Source organism: Saccostrea echinata, unplaced genomic scaffold, assembly GCF_033153115.1.
Source record: "Saccostrea echinata isolate AGI-Se365-2 ecotype Australia unplaced genomic scaffold, CSIRO_AGI_Sech_v1 ptg000036l, whole genome shotgun sequence".
NCBI lineage: Eukaryota > Metazoa > Mollusca > Bivalvia > Ostreida > Ostreidae > Saccostrea > Saccostrea echinata.
In genome coordinates this window covers 2983661-2995923 of record NW_026889785.1, presented here as the reverse complement: position 1 = coordinate 2995923, position 12263 = coordinate 2983661, and the positions used below count along the sequence as shown (strand labels likewise).

The 12263-nt window shown below is 34.7% G+C and overlaps 1 protein-coding gene across 1 annotated transcript; it reads right to left on the bottom strand.

Annotated features, from left to right (window-relative positions):
• Positions 1-923: 923 nt before the first annotated feature.
• LOC133199782 (uncharacterized) lies at positions 924-8658 on the bottom strand. The gene is made up of 4 exons (XM_061335620.1): positions 8253-8658; positions 4680-4778; positions 1485-1538; positions 924-1132 (listed from the first exon to the last, which is right to left on the bottom strand). Exons 1-4 carry the CDS (start codon positions 8656-8658, stop codon positions 924-926), a joined length of 768 nt encoding a protein of 255 aa, XP_061191604.1.
• Between the last annotated feature and the right edge of the window lie 3605 nt (positions 8659-12263).

Genomic DNA, 12263 nt, shown 5'->3' with positions numbered 1-12263 from the left:
TCAAAAAATACCTCTTACATTTTCCAAGATACATTTCTTACATTATTTAGGTAAAACCTCATACATCATATCTTACATGTATCTTTAAAATCATCTAATCAAGTTACATCTCGTTCATCAGCTCTACAACATACATCTCTTACATAATCTATCCTTAAGTTTAATCTCTTACATCATTACATACAAGTAACATCTCTTGCATTATCTGTTACATCTCTTACGTCATCTATCCAAACTACATCTCATATATTATCTGTTTTGGTTATATCTTTTACATCATTAAAGAAAGTTACATATCTGACATCATCTTTCTTAGTAACTTTTTCTACATCATCTATTGAAGTTACATCTCTTACATCATCAATATCAGTTACATCTCTCAAATTATCTATCCAAGTATCTCTAGTTAAATTTCTCACATCATCTATCCAAGTTATACTTCTCAATAGATTTTTAGGCATCTCAGCTATGTTAAGGAAGGCAATGCTCAAGGTCAAAAAATGTTGATGAACTTGAATAGCTTAAACCTGGTCACTCATCTGGAAAATGTATGTCAGATCTAGAATCCAAAGCAAGTGTGGTAGTGTCATCCCTTGATGCATAATCCATGCAAGTTTGGTCCACATAAGGCTTATAGTTACTTAGATGGGCGTGCTCCAAAAACTTTAACCTGGTCAATCATCTGGTCATCATAACAAACACTGTATGCCCCAGCCATATTCATAGTGGGGCATAACAAATGCATGCAAACTTTTATTTTATACATCATTATGGGATGTAATATATTGTTACTTATTAAAGTTCAAATGCATTACAATGATACTTTCTACACGGTGCCTCACAAATATGAAATGATCAGGCCTCCTCAACATAGCTGAGATGCACCCTTTACAATGAAATCTACACTTGTTTAGTCATTTTCTTTAATTGTCTTTTTTCGATGTTATGAGATTCTTTACAGCAAATTTTACCTGCTTCCAATTAAATGTAGCTAAGCATGGTTCTTTTCTTATGGCGTTTAAACAATCCAGCTGACCAGGCGTTTTTTGTAAGGAAATAGCCTGTTTGAAATTGCGCAAAAGGGCAGCTTTCTCGTCCTTTGTCCACTGATGGCGTGGACATATATTTGGTACTGTACAAAAGAAAATTGTTTTTAGTTGACCATGCAAACAATTTTATTTATTGTTGCTGGATTACTACCCTGCTATTAGAGTAATATTGAAAATATTTGCAAGGTATACACATACATTTGAACCTTGTTAACTCCAACTTAAACAATAATTAAACTTCCAGCTATCCAAGGATTTGAGATTTCCAGATAAAGCAAGGATAAAAATTATATAGATCAAGTTGATGGGATTGCAATATCTCTTTGACATATCCCTTTTACAAGAGCTAGGGTGTTTGAGATAACAAAGTTCTACTGAATATAAAATTGTGTTTATATGTGTCTGTGTAGAAACCGTTTAAAAATAAATGCAAACCTCTTTCAGGTTTCCTTGTCATGTATTCTTCTGTTGTTTGTTTCTTTGAAGAGCCTTTCAAAGAGCAAAAGATCAATTTATATACTTATCAACAAGTCATTTCATTTCTCAAAACAGGAGATACAAGCATTCTAAAAAGATTTTTATGAAGTGTGGTCTAATTCTGGAATAACTGGCTGAAACAAAATATCTTTCCAATGAACCTAAGAAAATTTAATTGTCTTGTGAAATACTGTGCTAGGTTTCTGCAAATTGTAAAAATTGAATACTAATGTTCTTAAATAATTTCAATATTGCAGTCTTGGAGTCAAGCTGGTGATATGCCACTGCTTGAAATAGCAGACTTTTGAGTTTTTTTTTCCCATGGAGATGTATTCAATTAATCAATCAATGAGCCATCTGTTGTGAGAGAATATCATTTTGGTATCCTTTCATACTGTGAGAGAATATCACTTTTATGCAATAAATAAATCACAATATTTCACTATTGAAATGTAATAAATATATATATAATATACAACTATTTACTGGCTATGAGGTCAATAGCAAGTTTATCGTTCCCCAAGACAGCAACTATTTCCCGAGGCGCAGTCGAGGGAAACAGTTGCTGTTGAGGGGGACGATAAACTTGCTATTGTCCGAATAGTCAGTAAATAGGTGTTTTATTATACCGAAGCAGTCTTTACTTGTGTTACGTCACAATCTCGATAAAACCAGAAGAGTTCCAAGATGAAAAGCAAGGGAAACAGAATGCTGCCAGTGAATAGTTTAATGACTATTTCACCATGGGCAAATAGCACAAAAACAGGCTTCGATACCCTCATCGTCACATCTTTGTACACCAATATTCCGCACGATGAGGGTATCGAAGCCTGTAGAGAAGTCTGGGATAGTAGATCCATACAAATTCCTTCTACCGAGTCCCTTGCCAAGCTCCTTGAACATGTTCTCAAGTATAACAACTTCATGTTTAATGGAGAACATTACCTGCAGGTTAATGGCACTGCTATGGGTACGAAAATGGCACCATCTTATGCCAATATTTTCATGGGCAGACTGGAACGCAACTTGCTCTTTCAAGCACCATTTAGGCCCCTTAGCTGGTTGCGTTTCATTGACGATATAGAGATGAAGTGGGTGGAATGTCGCGAGAGCCTCGAGGCATTCATTTCGTTCGCCAACACCTTTCATCAGTCTATCAAATTTACAGTAGACGTATCTAATTCGAAAAACATATTCCTAGATACTACATCTACCCTGACTGATGGTGAAATCGAGTTCAGTCTCCACACGAAACCCACAGATTCCCATCTGTATCTTATGCCAACTAGCTGTCATCCCCCACACACATTTAAGGGTGTGCCTAAGGGTCTAGCCACCAGAATTCGGCGCATCTGTTCATCCCCTGCCTTATATCAAGAACAAAGCGGTCTCCTTAAGTCCCACTTATGCAAGAGAGGCTACAATGCCCGCACCGTACAAACTGCTATTGATGAGATGGCGGGACATGACAGGCAAAACCTATTACGCTACAAGGAAAAAGACAATAGCGGCAGGGTCCCTCTGGTAACCACATACCATCCCGTCCTTAAGAACCTCAGCGGTATCCTTCAAAAGAATCTGCCAATTCTCCACTCAAATAAACGAATGGCAGAGGTCTTTAAGGAGCCCCCATTGGCTGCATACAGGCGCCCGAGGAACCTGAAGGACATGGTAGTAAGAACCAGATTGGACAATCCATTACCTAACGGGGGCTTTAAAACTTGCTCTGACAGAAGATGTCTTCTCTGTAAGTACAGCACTGACACAGACAGTTTTAACAGCCCCGTTACAGGCCGCAGCTACAAAATACTAGGGAATTTGTCCTGTCAAACAGACAACTGCATTTATCTCATCAGCTGCAAAGTTTGCTCCAAACAGTATGTTGGTGAAACAGGAGATCTCCGCAGGAGAGTCAATAATCACCGTTCTACCATTAGGACCAAAAAACTCAATGAACCCGTTGGGGAACATTTCAACCTTGAAGGTCACAAATGGGAGGACATGACAGTAGTGGTTATTGACCATAATCCAAGATGGACAGACGCGCAGAGAAAAGGCAAGGAAAAGTTCTGGATGCACAGGCTGAAGTCATTCCGCCCTAATGGTATTAACAAACTTAATGACTTCACCAGGATGAACGTGAACTAGACCCAATCCCGAATTGTAACAAACAAGTTCATTCTCTCTATATAGCGTAAACTTTACCGTTAATTCGTATTAATAATCCTGGAACAACCTACCCAAATATTTACAGCTCACATTTTTGTTTATTTTTTTTTTCCGATTTCCAAATTTATAATATATCCAAATTCATATTTCAAAATTGTCCTTCCATATTATCTTTCTTTAATTTCTTTTTATCATGTAGAGTTACGCTATTTTGAGAGAATAAGACAATGTACGATTTACTGTTGGCCGTAATTAATTAGCGATAATTAATTCGTTCAATTATGTAAATCACACTTCACCGAGTACACCCGATAGACCGGACGCAATTCATAGCACTCCGGATTTCTTTCTTCACAACTGTTTATAAACTCCAAATTAAACATGTAACCTTGTAAATATTTAGTGTTTGGTAGTTTAGTAGTAGTGCTAGTTGTTTTTGCTTCTCTATTTCCTTTGTTTTTATGACTTCTTAACTTTTTTCTTTGTCCTGAGGAAGGGACAGGTTGTCCCGAAAATTTGACAATTATTATTGTTCGTGTCGTTGGTCATTTTTAGTGCTTTATATAAATTTCCATCCGTGACCTTGTATCTACTTAGTAGATCCGACACTTCGGATATACAGTGTTGTTGGTTTTTAGTGCTTTTTATATATATATATATATATATATATATATATATATATATATATATATATATATATATATATGTGTGTGTGTGTGTGTGGGTGTGTGTGTGGGTGTGTGTGTGTGTGTGCAATAGACAGACAAATGGACAATGGCCACTTTAGTAAGCCCTTCTTGTCTCTGACCATGAGTATAGAGTTAAAAATATCAGCCAACCTGATCATTTAGGATTTTTCGGCTTTCAAACAATTTTCAATTTATAGAATACCTATAATGATGACAAGTATATATCCAGATATCAGTCGTTGTTTGATTGTACACGGTGAAAATTAACTATGAATCATAAAAATCTAATATTTACCTATTTTTATATCTTTTCCCTCTTCCCTCTCCTCCTCAGCAATGCCATACACACTCTCATTGAGCTCTGCCTCACTGTCACTTTCACTCTCTACAGCTTCTAATAATATTAATAGAATGAAAATTTTTATATTAAAAGTTAAAACTTACCAAATTGTGCAAAAATTACTATTAATTATTCAATTACTATTAATTTTCAAAATTAAATATTGAAAGTAACAAACATGAGGTAAAAAAATCCAAAATACTGTATACATGTACAAAGCTGGGTTAGCAAAATGTTTGTGGACTAGCTGGTACCATAAAATAATCAAAGTACTCAGGAGTACAGAGAGCCGGGCTTATTTATAAACTAGTGACCTGTACAGGTTTAGAAATAACTGCGACGTAAGAAGTTCAGTAATATCATTTTGTGATAAATTATTAAATGCATTTAAAAAGGTTTTTTTTAACACAGGAAAAGCATTTTTTTAATCATCTCTTTAACAATGTAACAATGTATAACCTCAGGGTCAGGATATCGCATTACATTACTCACATTTGATTTAACTGGAACAACATTCTCCAGATTATTTTGTTCTGATATTTTCCATTTGCAGTTCGCAATACTACTGTCATCTGTGATTATTTTTCCTTTTATTCTTTTTTTTAAATTTTAATTTAATATGCTAAGTATCGCAACATCCACCTAGTACAAGGATGCAAGTGCGCATATACTTTAATATGCACGCGTGGCAAGGTGGTGAAGTTTTCCCTCATTCTTTAAACAGAGGCTGTCTTATCAGGCTAAAAATATTTTGATTGTGTGTCGCATGTTGCCTGTGTGTACATATGGCAGCATAGGTTACTTTCACTCTCACACAGGTATTAATTTCTTTAAAAGCTTGCCTGACATCAGAAAACTATATGTTTCTGATATATGAACATTTGAGAAGTTTAACAAAGCGTCATCATCATGAATTATTTGAAAACGGGAACTGATCTAATTTGAAAAGCGTAAATGGTAGAGACAGGTAATGTTAATAATGGCAGTTGTTGGGCTACCATCTGGATTAATACGCTCTGATAGGCGATCCCATAAGCCGGGCCATAGCTTACACTATGGAGCCCGGCTAAAAACAGCTCAAGGTATTAAATCAATGAATTTTAATGCATTCATTCAACACCATCTCTTCTGTCTACAGAATAAACTACAAGACATATGGATTATCTATGAATTAATTGTCTGTGTTTTGATATGTATTTGTATGACTATGCAGCACAACCTCTAAATAAGGCATATTTCTACCATAAGATAAATCTTGATGTGAGCATTTGTTATCCAATTTTCAGGTTGACAGGTAATTAATTCACTTGCATTATCATGATTATGTGACACACTTGTTATGTTAAATTTATTATCTTTACCTCATTTAATCAATTTAATAAGACCTAATTGTAAATTCATTAGAAAGTACTGAAAAAATAGTGTTGAAATGAGGTTGAAAAGGGGTTTGTGTATTTATCTTTAAGACACAATTTTATACGTAGTTTCTCTTTGGAAAAAAAAAAACTAGCATATATAGACTTTGGAAATGTTTGAAAAGACAGGACAGAGACAAAATAAATCCAGATTACCTGTTCTTAAATGGAACAAAAGATTTAGAGAGGAGACATGCATTTAACACTGATTCACAGTCCAGGAGGTGTACAAAGTCAAAAAGTACCATTGCTCATATGCAGTAAGAATATAAATACTTCAACGAATGGGATTTAATAGCTACGGGTACGTAAATCAAGTGAGGATCTTTTGTTCTTTTGTACATATCCATTTTCAATATTGGATTTTGAAATCAGCTGTTCATGAAATGTTTAATCATATAAATAAGATGAGTTTTAGTCAGTATTTAACATTCAGTGTATCTATTCAATGAAAGGTTATTGAAAAACTATGACGTTGTGAAACGTCATGAAACTCAACCGTAACAGCGCCAGTTTATCACATAATATTTACATTTCCGAATATATTTCCTTAAGATTCTTTGCAAATTAGAAAAAGTTCATGTTCTCATGAACTACCATGGGATGATCGAGTAAGAATATTTCGTTTGTGACCTAATTGAAATGCAAACTTTTTCCCAAAAATGATCGTTGAATGACTTCATGAAATACGCCGTCGTGAAGCATCGTTGTTTATGTCCTCATGAATTCTCAAAAATTAAATTTATTTCTCAAATGTCTTTTGTATTTGATTATAAATTGGCAAATTATCAACATTTCAAGATAAAATGTTCAGTACTTCTTAAACTTTTGTTGTTTTATGTTCTGTATTAATTTTATATGCACATCCAATAAAATAATTCAGTCACAAACTTTTTGATAACCCAATGTATATTCACATATTTTTAAGAAATCATTGTACTTGGCTTTCTTTTCTAGTGTCAGAAAAGTTTTTCAAGAAACAACATATCCTTCTAGCAGTTGCAGAATTTGTAGGATTGACATTTTTTTCTAATTTGGAATATCACTAGTGTATGTGTTCACATTAAAATATATCATTATACTTCCATTATTGGTAATACTTTGAACAATTTGCTTTGAATTTAACTGCATATTTATGTCATCATTATTAAAAATATATAGATATACAGCTAAACTTTGGTATCTCAAACATCAATATCTTGAATCATTGAAGTGATTTGGAAATCCCAACCACATTTTCTTTTACCATGATTAAGTATATCTTGAATCCTTGGATAGTTTTAATGGCCTGGTTGTCATCTGCAATTAACATTTTCTACATATGCACTGATAAAGTTACTTGAATCAATATGAGCCCCCAAAAGGGTTTTGACATAATTGGCCATAACTTATTCTTAATTTTAATCAAAAGTCACATTGACCTTAAGGTAGGATGTAACATACCTTCTACCAAAGATGCATATATATACTAGCTGACCAAGTTTGATGATTTTAAGTCAAATAATTTTTCAGTTACGAGTCTGACAGAGTTTTACCATGACAATTGTCAACCAAGGTGTGTCAATTGACAATGTTTTTAGGCCCTGTAGTATTAAAATACAAAAAATGACCAAGTAAAAAATAAAATACTGTGAAATGCTGAGAACTTGTCCAATCAAAATAAAAATACCAGGTGCACATCTTTACATCTTTTTATGGTAAATAATAAGTTTACAGATTTTCAGGCAAAGCCATGTAGTTCTCTCTAGGAACATGTGCAGACAAAATCATGTCTTCAGTCAAATTGACAGACACACAGATGCATGGACATTTTAATAGCCATTACCTAAGCGCTACAAAAAAGTGAACATTACTGCTACATTTATAAGTATACATTACTGCTACATGCCTCTTCCATTAGCCAGTACTTTTTTGCATGTTTTTTTTTTCTACACAACATTTTTAGTTTGGGAATTATGCATTAATTTTTTGGGTGAAAAATCAATCTTCAATTTAAAGGGGTCCTTTTACTGGACCTACATGCAATGAATATTAAGCTCTGTATAATCATACTAGTTCAATTGATTATTAATAATTAAATTAAAAGTTGTGGATATACATGATATATATCTACCTTTGGCTTCCAACTGGATTTCATCGAAGTCTTTTCCCTGGTATTTTGCAATTGTACCATTATTCAAGCTATGTAGGATTTTTGAAACTTTGGCAAGTTGCATTGTATCATCAGGTAGTCTATAAAACTGCCTATGAACTCGAATATCATGTCCTTGAAATGTCGCTAGGATGTCTTGTGATGATTCACTGAGGTTCAGAATTTGGGCCAAAGTTGCTAGTTGTTTTCTAAGTTTGGTGGATGTAAGTGCCTGGGGGTTTTCAACACCAGCTTCCAAGGAAAATTTTCTGAGACAATCACTTCCTCGGTATGGGAATTTTGTGTCCCCAGGTTTAGAGAACAGCAAATCTTTAAAAACATTTGCTCTTTTCCTTTGTTCTATGAGGATCTTGATGTTTTCTTTCATTTCATTTGTTAACAAAACTGCCACTTTTCTTCCCCTTTTCCCCTTTATTTCAACCCGCGTGTGTGAACAACACAGTTTCTTCTCAAACTCATTTAGTGTTGATAACACAACGGGGTCTGGTTTACCACTTCCACATTCTGCATCTGCGAATCCTTTCACAGTCATTCGTTCAGCTTCTCCACTGCGCCGCCTATTGAACAAAATAATTTGGGCCAAACACAACTGGGCTAATCTGGTGTATAGACATGGTTCAAAATGTTTCTCAATATTCTCACGTACAACTGCCACTTCTCTGGCCAAAAAAAGGTTAAGTTTAACGACATCCTTCACTATTGGAAGGAGAAGTGGTTTTGTTATATCTATTGTCAACCAATGAACTAAGAGCATGCCCTGAAATGTCATTATTCCAGTCAGTTTTATATAGGGTCAAAAAGTTCTCCGCTCTGTCTATTTTCTGTTTGTCTTCATCTTTGATTCCTTCGGACTTCAAATATCTTGCACATTTTTGCAGGCTGTGTCCAATTTTGAGGGCTAATGATGGTGTACCATACGAATGAGTTTCTTCATTATAAGAGGCCACTATTTTAACACATTTAATGATAAGATCCCAGTTTTTGCTCTTTAAAACATCATCTATGGACTTCACATCCTTACATTCAACTTGACAAGCCAAAAGTAAGCGACCCAGTTCCCTTAATTTCTGAGAAATGTATGGAAACTTATGAGGCTCATGGCCATGTTTCTCAAAAAGCCTTCTTCCAAAATCCAGAATTCTTGAATCAGATTCCACTGCCAACCTGATATCATCATCCCTCATGGTGACCAGGACTTTTTTGAATAATCCATCATGACAGTTTTTTTACTGGTAGCAACAGACGACCATTCTTCACTGGATTTTTGCTGCTCTCTTTTGTTTCCTTCAAAATACAATATTTGCTGTGTTTCCAAATATCTTTTTTCTTATACAATGCTTTACAGTTTTCACAGGGAACAAAGTTGCTCACATCACATTTTTCTGATCTTTTTTTTTGGAATAATCATTCCATCTCCTTTTTCCATTACAGATATGTTGTGAGAAAAATCACCCTTGTTCACAAGCTCTTCCCATAGTTTTCTTCTCTCTTTGCTTTTCTTTGGATGCTACAAGTTCAATGTGTCTGCCAATGTTTGCCATGAGCTTTCCGCAATACAGACAAGCATGGATTTTGTTTTGTATACTTCCTTTTGAGTTCTTCTGTATGCTTTGAAAAGATATTTTCTTCTTTTCTCCAGCCAACATTGGAAAAGTTTCACTTCCTTCACTATCACAAGGTTCTTCTTCACTATCAGACACTTTTTCAACATCTTCATCATTACTGAGATAATTCTGGCTGGAAAGTAAAATAGAAAGATTAGCAATAGGAAAATCCAGTACCTTTCATTTACAAAAGATCCCCTTTACACAGAGGTTTTGACAGAGGTTTTGACTACTGAAAGATTGCCAAATACTGCAAAACTGACAAGAACATTCAACAATCTTTCAACAGTAGCCCAATCAGTGGCAGGATCATTGTCTCTTCAAAGTTTGAAATCTACCTAAAACAGTCTCTCAAAAATTGCAAAGGAATGCATTCTCTAAAATAATATCCATGGGACTGATTGCAGAAACAAAATTTTGCCAACAATGTCTTTGATCTTTAAATTATCTCTCTGGGGCATTTCAAAGAATAAAAAATGTTTTGAATGCATTATATTAGAAAAGTCTGTGAGATGATTATGAGATCTAAGATATCATTATCAAGATAGGAAAAAATTATGCAACATAAAATTAAGGAGGCATGCTGGTTAACTTTCATGAGACCAGCTAAACTTACTGGACACTGCATCAGAGATCTATGGGAAATTAGAGTCTGGTTGAGAGATCTTAAAAGACTTGTGTGAGATCTACTATCTTGGCAATATCATCACACAATAAGGGCACTGTGATCTGATTCATCAAATGTAAGGAAGACAATTCTTCACAATATCATTTTGTGACTTTCTACGTGCAGAAAAATATAAAACACTATGTAAAAGAGCCCCAGTAAGTTCTCTTCTAGAAAAGAAATAATGAAATTGTTCAAATTTTTTACATCCATCTGCTAGTTCATAGAAAGATGCATACAGTATCTTAGAAAAATTACCTTCCTCCATGGAATCCGATTCAGTCTCAGAACTGTCCTCATGAGGATGATAATCAGGATCCCTCGCTGAAAACAACGATTTTATATCATCACTTACACAATTACATAGAGGATGACAACTTACAATATAAAAGAGGGTCATGGGCCACAAAGCTCCCCTGAATTACTTTAACCCTGCTGTTTTATTTTTCAGATCTTTCACATGAAAAATTCTGACCCTATATTGTGGAAAAATCTTAGCCCAGACATAACTAAACTTGCATTTATATATCCTAAGATTGCTTCATATGGCCTTGCTATTGTAGAGAAGGACACTGTACAAGACGTTGAATCTGCACTACCCAAGGAAGCTTGCATGTCAATTCAATTTCTCCTCCCCTACATTTGCATTTCATACTTTGATGTGAAAAAAAATTATATGCTGTTTCCTGATTTTCCTCCCTTGTAAGAAAATAAACCCTTTATTTGAAAAAAAATTAATCTACTTAAGCCAACACATTGGTTCTGGTGAAAATGAAATTGTAAAAAATATTTGCGACCATAATGAAACAACAACAGACAACAGATACATTCAGATCAGTAAAGCTTACTTCATCTTTTGGCACAAGTGAGTCAACAAGACTTAAGAGAAGCTAATAACATGCGTTTTCAGATGTAGAAGAATGTTCCATAACATACAGTCAAACCTCGTTATCTCGAATTCAATGGGACCAAAAAAAAATCTTCAAGATATCTGAGGATTCAAGATATCTAGGGTAAAAATCTTAAAGAATAAGGGATTGGGACTTCCAAACCCTAAATAATTTGGCAAATTCCCCCATTTCTAAAATAAATTCAGCTCTCTATGAACAGCCAATTATGTGTATTAGACTTGAGGTTATGTTACCATATTTAGTAAAGTCATGTCTGATATGAATGGTGGTATTTACCTGTCTAAAAACATAGGTAATCAGAGATTACAGAGCCCATCTCAACGAATGTTGTCTTTAAGTAAGACAAAGTCCCACACTAAACTAATAATCTAAGAGTGTGCATCCCTAGATGCAACATAAATGCAATTTTGGTCCGAGAGGGCTTGCAATTACTTGGGAAGAGACTTATCTCAAAAATTAAAACTAGTCACTCATCCAGAAATTATAAGTCAAATCCAGCATCCGAAGCAAGTTTGAGAGTGTTTTTCCCTTGATGCATCATCCATGCAAGTTTGGTTCAGATAGGCCTTATAGTTACTTTGAAATGATATCTGCTCCAAAATCTTTAACCTGGTCACTCTTCCGGAAAATGTAGGTCAGATCCAGCATCCGAAGCAAGTCCAGTAATGTGCATCCTTATATGTATCATTCATGCAGGTTTGGTCAATATAGGCCTTATAGTTACTAGGAAATGAGATCTGCTCCAAAAAATTTTACCTGGTCACTCATCCAGAAAATATAGGTCAGATCC

What these genes read in the sequence shown, in the direction of transcription:
- LOC133199782 (XM_061335620.1), bottom strand. Translation starts at nt 8,658, where the DNA reads ATGAAAGAAAACATCAAGATCCTCATAGAACAAAGGAAAAGAGCAAAT. An exon ending in AATCCAGTTGGAAGCCAAAG is followed by an intron (nt 4,779 to 8,252) that starts GTAGATATATAT and finishes TAATATTATTAG; the next exon opens with AAGCTGTAGAGAGTGAAAGT. An exon ending in GGGAAAAGATATAAAAATAG is followed by an intron (nt 1,539 to 4,679) that starts GTAAATATTAGA and finishes GCTCTTTGAAAG; the next exon opens with GCTCTTCAAAGAAACAAACA.